Below are 10,496 nucleotides of genomic sequence, written 5' to 3' on the forward strand. Positions count from 1 at the left end.
TCATATGGATCTATTTGGACCAGTCAACATCCCCTCTATGTCAAGGAAAAGATATGCTCTTGTGATCGTCGATGACTACTCAAAGTACAAATGGTTATTATTCTTACATACAAAGGATGAAGCAGCACATGTCATCATTGATCATATCAAGAAGATTGAAAACGAAGCAAATTTGCCAGTAAGGGCAATCAGATCAGATAATGGAACAGAATTTCGTAATGCTGTTCTTAATGAATTCTGTACTGATAAGGGTATCTCTCATCAGTATTCAGCTCCAAGGACTCCACAACCAAATGGTGTCGTAGAAAGTAAGAACAGGACCTTGATTGAAGCAGCAAGGACAATGATTAGTCAATCAAGACTTCTAATCTATTTCTGGGCTGAAGCTGTGAGTACTGCTTGCTACACTCAAAATCGTACCCTGGTTAACAAAGATTTGGATAAGACTCCTTATGAAGTAATGGCCAACAGAAAACCATCACTGAGTTACTTTCATGTATTTGGTGCAAAATGCTATGGTCTAAAGGAAGAGCATCTGGGAAAGTTTGATGCCAAAGCTGAAGAAGACATTTTTCTGGGTTATTCTTTAGAGTCTAAGACCTACAGGGTTTATCTGATCAATGACGACAAGCTGATTGAAAGCATCAATGTAAGATTTGATGATACCAAGCTCCCAAGTCTTCAAAAAGAAAATGAATCTGATTCTCTAGAATTTGAGAATTTAGAAGACATCTATATACGAGAAGATGAACCTGAAACTGATACTAGGGAACCTAATGCAAATGAAGGAACTGCTGATCCTGAACCATCTAGAGGAAGTATTGGCAACAATACAAATGATCATCATGATCACAGTGGTCAAAGTGGAGGATCATCAAATAGAATTAGCATCAGTTCAGGGGGAGCAAGTCACATTAGTGGATCTACTAGTCATCACACTCAACACAACTATGATTATGGTGAATCATCAAGATTGAATCTGCCAAGACAAAGGGTATGGAGTAGAGCTCATCATGTTGAACAAATCATTGGTGATCCAGACACAAGAGTGCAGACTAGAAGAGCAACTCAAAATGAATGCAACTTTGCTAGATTCTTGTCTCAGACATAACCAAAGAAAGTTGAAGAGGCTCTAAGTGATCCAGATTGAGTATCTGCAATGCAGGAAGAACTCAATCAATTTGAAAGGCAGAAAGTTTGGAAGCTGGTGCCAAGACCTAAAGGAAAATCTATAATTGGCACCAGATGGGTTTTTAGAAACAAACTGAATGAAGATGGTATTGTTACGAGGAATAAGGCAAGACTGGTAGCAAAGGGTTATTCGCAAGAAGAAGCAATTGACTATGATGAAACCTATGCTTCAGTTGCTAGGCTTGAAGCAATCAGGATGTTCTTAGCATTTGCTGCACACTCCAACTTCAAAGTATATCAGATGGATGTGAAAAGTGCATTCCTGAATGGTGATCTAGAAGAGGAAGTCTATGTTGAACAACCCCCTGGTTTGAAGACAAGGAATTTGAAGACTTTGTATACTTTCTCTTCAAAGCACTCTATGGCCTGAAGCAAGCCCCTCGAACCTGGTATGACACTTTTTCCAAGTTCCTACTTGAAAATGGTTTCATCAGAGGTATCATCGATAAAACTCTTTTCCATAAAAAGCATAAGGATGATATAATTCTTGTACAAGTATATGTCGAGGACATTATATTTGGTTCTACTAATGATCTTTTGTGCGAGAGATTTGCTAAGCTTATGCAGAGCAAGTACGAGATGAGCATGATGGGAGAATTATCTTTCTTTCTAGGACTTCAAGTTATTCAGAAGCCTGACGGTATTTTTATCTGTCAATCTAAATACATCAAGGATCTTCTGAAGAAATATGGAATGGAAGAAGCATCTCCTGCCAAAACTCCCATGCCAACTGCTGTCAAACTTGATCAGGACAAATCTGGTAAGTCAGTTGACATCACAAAGTATCGAGGTATGATTGGCTCTCTCTTGTACTTAACTACTAGTAGGCCAGATATCATGTTCGCAACTTGTTTATGTGCTAGATTCCAGGATGATCCTAAAGAGTCTCACCTTATAACTGTTAAGCGTATTTTTAGGTATCTTAAGGGAACCCCCAATCTAGGGATATGGTACCCTAAAGATACAGGTTTTAATCTGATTGGCTATACAGATTCTAACTTTGCAGGATGTAAGATTGATAGGAAAAGTACTTCAGGAAGCTGTCAGTTTCTTGGACGAAGGTTGGTGTCATGGCATAGTAAGAAGCAACACTCTGTGTCTACGGCTACAGTAGAAGCTGAATACATAGCTGCTAGAAGTTGCTACGCTCAAATCTTGTGGATGAGGAATCAACTACAAGATTATGGACTCATGTTGGATAAAATTCCGATTCTGTGTGATAACACGAGTGCCATTGCCATTGCCAACAATCCTGTTCAACACACCAGGACAAAGCATATTGATATCATGTATCATTTCCTTCGCGAGCATGTCATGAATGGAACAGTAGAGTTACACTTTGTACCTACTGATCAACAAATTGCAGACATCTTCACTAAACCACTAGACGAATCCACTTTCTCTAGTCTGGTTGGTGAACTTGGGATATTAAATATGTCTAATGAATTAGACAAGAAATAACTGCAATTCGTTCGTTAGTTCACAAGTTTTAAAATGTCAATATTTTCAGGACTTCTGAATTTACAAAGAGCATCAAGTATTTTACATATTTATCTGATAATTAGTTTTAACTATTTACCATGATTTATATGATTTGCATGATCTTTAAATGATTATGTGATTATTTGCTATGTGTTAGATATTTAGAATTAATTTTCTTGAATTATTTAAGTACTTATATTCAATTAATGAATATTAGTCTTTATTTGATTCATATTTTAAATATATTTGATTAATGGATTTGAAGCAATTCAAATTATTTAAAGTTATCCATTAATTAGATTTTAATTAAAATACTTGCAGCATAATTAATTAAATATTGTTTGACTGAAATTAATTTAGTTAAAACTTTATTTGATTTAATTGTGATTTTTATTGTATCAAATTGTTTTGTTCTTAAGTAGAATAAATTTGATACACTTGGTATTTATGCGTTTTTGGAGTTAAACTCGAAAAATTCTAAGTACTGCATAAGGTTGAGCTTCGGCGCAAACTTTGACTTTTTCAAAGTCAAATGTTACGCCTCCACACTGTGGTTTGGCTGTGTAGTGTTTGCGACTTAGATTTTGTCTAAGTCCCTCATAGTTGCGCCACTTATACACTGTATGTGTATAAGGGGCAGTCCTGTCATTTCAATACTTGCACTCAGCCACATTCTCTGTGTGATGTATGGAGGGCAACTTGGTAATTAACCAAGTTGCGCCTCACCCATATCTGTGAGTATATGTATACTCTTCTACTTCGTTTTCTTTTTGATAGGGATTAGGTTCATTAAGTATTACGACCCGATCCAATAAAGGCCCGTGTAGCCGGTTTAATCATGAGGAATTCCGCTTTGGCCCAATGGCGCTCCGAACCAGATATATATGGGCCGTAAGGAAGACTTGGATGGGCTCGAGGCCCATACAAAGGTCCAGCTACGAAGCTAAGTCCTACGATACAACTAACTCTCGTGGATAAACGTCCCGGAGTTCTTGGTGAGATTAGAGTTCTGTCTTATCTGTTACTCCGAAGCGTACTTCGATACGAAGTCTGGAACGTGGAATCATACTTCCATCCAACTTCTGACTCCGAAGCGCCTATATAAAGGGTTCTACCCCTCATAACTAGAACTACGTTTTGGACTTGATTCTTCTCCTAACAGAAGATACGTAGGCATCTCGCACCTAGACCAGTCCAAAGCACGAATCGCTCACGCCCTTTGTTTTCAATTCCATAACATTTGGCGCCGTCTATCGAAAGAAGACAACAACCATGACAAACCCGACCGGGCCACGTTCCGAAATCCACGTTCCCCGTAATAGAAATACCACCGGAATCTCTACCGAGTCAATTCCCATCACCGCCTCCATCCCGCTTGGGACCACTGCTGCTCAAACTACTCTTCCACTGACTTTTGGCACGCTGCCCCCTATGACTCGAGTAATTTCAACCATTAGTGACGCCGGCACACATTACTCAACGGTCACAACAACCACTCGTGGAGGCATGGGAGACGACTATGTGAATGTAACTGACTACGACTCCTCTGAATCGGCGCAGGAGCATGATACCCCCCCTCGAAGGAGGAGAGATGCTGACCCTACTCGACACCGTCAGCGTCGCCATAGGCAAGAAGCCAATGAGCCCCGAGGAGCAACGAACCAAGCCTATGAGGATCGAGTCCGTGCTTATGAGGAGGAGATCGCACGATTAAAAAGGGATCAGGCCAGATTACCGCCTCCGGAACCAAGGGACGAAAACCCTCGTCAGACCGTCATGAATCAAATTCACTTGTTACCAGCAGGCGATCCTGATAACCCCGTTCCCCCTTTTACGCAAGAAATCATGGGTGCAAGAATATCCTGAAAATTCAAGCTCCCAACCATTAAAGCTTACGATGGCACGGGTGATCCCGCTAATCATGTTCGGGCCTTCATGAACGCTCTGTTGCTCCAACCCGTCACTGAAGCAATCAAGTGCCGCACTTTTCCTCAAACCTTGAGTGGGATGGCGCAACATTGGTATAGTCGCCCTCCCCCTAATTCTATCTCTTGTTTTGCTGACTTGAGCAGGGCTTTCATAGGGCAATTTGTTGGAAGCAAAACGCATGTTAAGAGCTCTGCCTCTCTAATGAATTTGCATCAAGGTAAGAATGAATCACTCCGGGAATATATGAATCGTTTTACCAAAGAAGCCTTGAAGGTCCCGGACCTAGATCAGAAGGTAGCCATGATTGCACTCCAGCAAGGTACCACTGATGACAACTTTCGCCAGTCTCTAGCCAAGAGGGCCCCCGATAATATGAACGACTTGCAAGAAAGAGCCGGGAAGTACATTAAGGCGGAAGAAAGCCTAAGGAAATCCCAGAGTAACCAAGGGCTGAACACCAATTTTAAGAAACGTGGAAACGATGTCGAGTATAACGCTGAGAACAAATATGCCAAAAAGGATGATGATGAGAAGTCGCCTGCTAAAAAGAAGGTAGGACCAAGGTTCACAGAATATGCTAGGCTCAACGCCCCAAGAAGTCAGATCCTAATGGAGATCGAAAAGGATGAGAGTGTTCGATGGCCGAAGCCCATAAGGACCGACCTAGAGAAACGAAACAAAGATTTGTATTGTCGATTCCACAAAGACACGGGGCATAAGACCGATGATTGTCGACAACTGAAGGACGAAATCGAATTCTTGATCCGAAGAGGCAAGTTGTCTAAATTTACCAAGGATGGAGACAAGAATTATCGGGACAATGACAGTCGTGGAAGAGACAATGATGATAAGAGAACTCAGCCTCGAGGGCCTGTGATTAACGTAATCTCCGGAGGGCCTACGGCTGCAGGCACTTCGAGTAATTCAAGAAAAGCTTATGCAAGAGAAGTGATGAATATAGTTGGAGAACCCCCGAAACGGGCAAAAATTGACTATACAATGGCATTCGATAATATTGACCTTGAGAAGGTGAAATTCCCCCATGATGACCCCTTAGTAATCACTCCAGTCATTGGAAACTCGTCTGTAAAGAGAGTGCTGGTTGATAATGGAGCCTCGGTGGATATCTTGTTCTATGATGCCTATGAAAAGATGGGATACTCCGATACTCAACTAACACCCTCGGATATGCCTATATATGGCTTCAATAATGTGGAAACCAAGATTGAAGGCATGATCCAACTTCCTGTAACCATGGGTACCGAACCTAGACAAGCCACGTGTATGGTAAATTTCCTGGTCGTTAAAGCCTCATCAACCTATAATGCCATCCTTGGGAGGACTGGAATATATGCTTTTAAGGCAATCCCGTCCACTTATCACATGAAGATTAAATTCCCGACTTGGAATGGAATTGGAGAAGAACTGGGAGACCAGAAAATGGCCCGAAGTTGTTATATTGGAGCATTAAGATCCGGAGGAGCTGGGGGGGGGGGCAAGTGCTACCCATAGAATATCTCGATGTTCGGGAAGAAGAAGAAAGAAGAGGCAAGCCTGCCGAAGATTTGGTTCCAGTCCCATTGTATACTGAGGAATCCGAAAAGGTCACTTATGTTGGAGCATTACTCCAGGAAGACTTGAAGCAAGAGCTTGTGAGGTTCTTGAGGACCAATCGCGATGTTTTTTCTTGGACAGCGGCTGACATGCCAGGTATTGATCCTTTATTCATGACTCACAAGTTGAATGTGAATCCTGATAGGAAACCGATTAAGCAAAAGAAGAGGAATTTCGCTCCCGAAAGGCAGGAAGCCATTAAATAGGAGGTAGATAAGTTGTTGGAAGCCGGGTTTATTGAGGAAATTCAATTTCCAGAATGGTTAGCTAACCCTGTCATGGTCAAGAAGGCAAATGGAAAGTGGAGGATGTGTGTAGACTTCACCGATCTGAATGATGCTTGCCCTAAGGATTGTTTCCCTCTTCCAAGGATAGACACGCTGATAGACGCCACTGCTGGCCATGAGATGTTAAGCTTCATGGACGGATTCAGTGGATATAATCAGATCCGGATGGACAAAGACGACGTCCCTAAGGTATCATTCATTACTGACTTTGGTGTATTCTGTTATTTGGTTATGGCATTTGGGCTTAAGAATGCAGGAGCCACATACCAACGCCTGGAAAACAAGATGTTCAAGCATCTGATAGGTAAAACTATGGAAGTATACGTTGATGAGATGCTAGTGAAAAGCTTGAATAAAGCGGATCACCTAGAGCATTTGAAAGAAGCTTTTGAGGTCCTGAGGACGCATAAGATGATGTTGAACCCAGCCAAGTGTGCCTTTGGGGTTGGTTCCGGGAAATTCCTTGGTCTAATGGTCTCCAAACGTGGTATTGAGGCCAACCCTGACAAAATAAAAGCTATCCTCGACATGGAACCGCCCAAAAGTATAAGGGATGTACAAAAGTTAACAGGTAGGATCGCAAGCCCTGGGAAGATTTGTATCCAAGTCAGGAGACAAATGCTTACCTTTCTTCAAAGCTTTGAAGAAGGTTAAGAATTTCGAGTGGACAGAAGAGAGCCAAGTAGCTTTTGAGGAACTAAAGAAGTACATGGCAGAGCCACCTCTCCTATCGAAACCCATTGATGGAGAGACCTTGTATGTATACCTGGCTGTTTCAGAACAAGCACTGAGTGCTGTATTAGTTCGAGAGGAGTTGAAAGTTCAAAAACCGGTGTACTACGTGAGCAAGGTTTTGCATGGGGCAGAGCTCAATTACTCCGTGATCGAAAAATTTGCTTTGGCCATGATTACGGCCTGAAGGAAGCTAAGACCCTATTTTCAATCTCATAAAATAGAAGTCTTGTCATACATAGCCCGAAGGCTAGTGGAAGATTAATCAAGTGGGCAATTGAGCTCGGGGAGTTCGATATCCGATACAAACCGCGAACAGCGATTAAGGCTCAAACTTTAGCTGACTTCCTCGTTGAATGTACCATTAACAACGGGGAAGTCGGGGGGCAAGAGGAAAAGATTGAGGACAAGGTTGAAAACAAGGGTGAAGTACCCAAGCAACCTAAAGAATATTGGTTACTATTTTTTGACGGGGCTTCAAAAACAAAAGGTAGTGGTGCAGGACTTGTGCTCCAAAGCCCCGATGGCTTTACTGTGGAATACGCCATTAAGCTGGACTTCCCAACTACTAACAACGAAGCCGAATATGAGGCTTTGATAGATGGGCTTGGATTAGCCAGGACCCTGAGGGTAAGGAACTTGAAGGTCTGTGGTGACTCGAAGCTGGTGGTTTTCCAAGTGAATGGTGAGTTTGAAGCTCGGGAAGACACAATGCTTAGATATCTGAGGATTGTAAAGACTCAAATGGCATTGTTCGAAGAATGTATTGTAGAATATTTGCCAAGAGAGGAGAACACTAAGGCTGATGCCTTGTCCCAATTTGCATCCTCTGATGATGAGGTATGCTCGGGAAGTGTTTATTATCAGGTTATGAGAACCCCAAGCATCGATGCAAAATTGGTTGCTCCGATTGATACGGGAGCCACCTGGATGGATGAAATCAAATTGTACCTTGAAAATGGCCATCTACCAACCAATGCTGATGAAACACGAAAGTTGCAGGTAAGGGCCCTTAAGTACGTGCTCATTGAGGGGATCTTATATCGGAAGTCGTTTGTCATCCCCTACTTGAGGTGCCTAAGGCCTGATGAGGCACGAGAGGCTCTTAGGGAAGTTCATGAAGGGGTGTGTGGCCAACATCTTGGAGGAAGGGCATTGGCTCACAAAGTCACCCGTCTAGGATTTTATTGGCCTGACATGCTAAAGCATGCCCAAGAATATGTGAAGAGGTGCGATCGATGTCAAAGGTTCGCGCCAATAGTGCGACAGCCCCCCTGAGATGTTGACATCTATCAATACTCCTATCCCTTTTGCCATGTGGGGAATGGATATCCTTGGACCGTTTCCACTTGCTAGTGCACAAAGGAAGTTCCTATTGGTAGCAATTGATTACTTTACCAAGTGGATTGAGGCCAAACCACTGGCCAAGATAACCACCAAACAGGTTGCTCAGTTTGTATGGGAAAATATTATCTGCAGGTATGGAATACCACGAATCATGGTGACAGACAATGGGACCCAGTTCAACAATGCTGAGTTTAAGAGTTATTCTGAAGATTATTCAATTGAACTGCGCTTCACCTCGATTGCTCATCCTCAAGCTAACGGACAAGCTGAGGTGGCTAATAGGATAATCCTTGATGGACTGAAAAAGAGGGTTGAGAAGGCCCACGGGTCATGGGCCGAGGAACTGCTTCCAATACTTTGGGCGTATCGAACAACTTGTAAAGTCTCTACCGGAACAACCCCATTCCAGTTAGCTTATGGAGCTGAGGCAGTCGTACCCCTAGAAATCACACATACTTCCTTAAGGGTCCAGCAATATGAGCCGGAAGCCAATGAGGAAGGCATGAGACTTGCACTCGACATGATTGATGAAATCCGTGATGAAGCTCATGCTAAGATTGTGGAAAACCAGAAGCGAGCTTCCTACTATTACAACCTACGAGTTAAAGAACGATACTTTCGAGAAGGAGATCTAGTACTTAGAAAGGTTGAAGCCTCTGGGGTGGGCCCCAAGGGCAAGATGGCTCCTAACTGGGAAGGCCCATATCAAATTAAGGCTGTTACGGGCCATGGCTCATACAAGCTTCAGACCCTTGAAGGAATTGAAGTCCCAAGAAGTTGGCACGCGACCAACTTGAAGATATATTATGTTTGATACATATCCTATGATAGTAGATATTAATAGTTATCACAAGAATAAGGTCATTTCGACCACTGCCATGTAGCTGAATTCAAGAAAAGTTTATCTCTTTTACTATGATATTAATGAAAGTCCCGAGGATTTTTAGCCTTGTTTTTGTTAAAGTGTTATGAACTTATTTATGTTTACCTTCGAATAAAACATCCTGAAAATGGATAAAGGCTTGAAGCTGAGAAAAGATACTAAGTAAATTCCAAGCCCAAATATGTCGGTTAAAAGTCAACCGACCCTGATGGGCTATCACAATCACTAAAAAATGATTACGAGAATCCAAGCTGTAAGCCCAACCTAATCATTGGAAGACGATTTGGAGTTTTGAAATTCTAAGTGAGAATTACTTTGAATTAATCCCGATTCATGAAAGTTAAAGTTCCGGTGACTATTTCGAGATTTGAATTAACAAATCTTACGAGAGTTAATCTAAAATATTCTAAGTAAAGAATATTAAATGCACGATATGCAAAATATGAAACAAAAGTAACTTAAATAAATAAGTTAAAACCCCGAAGGGTATAAATATCCGAATAAGTTAAATAAATACAAGGATAAGCCACGCAGGGCTGAAATAGGCCTAGTCTAGGGGAGCCCGTCATCGAAAGCCTCCTCGTCCTGTTCCTTCCCCTGGAGTTGGGCCGCGTCTTGGGCCTCCCCAAGAGGAGTCTCATCCTGGGCTTCAACGTCTTGAGCTTTTTCCCCGAGATTCGCCCCAGTCTCATCGCTCTTCGACCTCGAGTTCCTCGGTCGGAATTTCCCCATCTTGGGAGTCAACTGGGTGCGAGTCCCCAAGATTCTCGACCTCCGTGGGAGAGGAAATTTCTTTCCCTTGAAGGTCTGGAACTGGGAATCGTTCCAGGGTAACTCCCTCAATTTGGGAACCGAGCTCCTCGATAATCTTAACCCAACAAGACTTGAACGTCTTAGGGAAGCTTGCATCGTACTCCGCCATCAGGAGATCCTCGTACTCTTGGGATTTCTTGAAATCTTCAACGGCCTCCGCTCTGACCCGCGCCAACTCCGCCTCCAGGGTGCGGACTTTCTCCTGCTCCGCCACGAGC

The 10,496-nt window shown here is 42.6% G+C and overlaps 1 protein-coding gene across 1 annotated transcript; it reads left to right on the forward strand.

The window, feature by feature from the left end:
• Positions 1-4,680: 4,680 nt before the first annotated feature.
• Positions 4,681-6,422, forward strand: LOC135152128 (uncharacterized). The gene is made up of 2 exons (XM_064091962.1): positions 4,681-6,052; positions 6,139-6,422. The coding sequence occupies exons 1-2, from the start codon at positions 4,681-4,683 to the stop codon at positions 6,420-6,422; spliced, it is 1,656 nt and encodes a 551-aa protein (XP_063948032.1).
• Positions 6,423-10,496: the final 4,074 nt, after the last annotated feature.

The sequence above is a fragment of the Daucus carota genome, chromosome 4 (genome assembly GCF_001625215.2).
Source record: "Daucus carota subsp. sativus chromosome 4, DH1 v3.0, whole genome shotgun sequence".
Lineage (NCBI taxonomy): Eukaryota > Viridiplantae > Streptophyta > Magnoliopsida > Apiales > Apiaceae > Daucus > Daucus carota.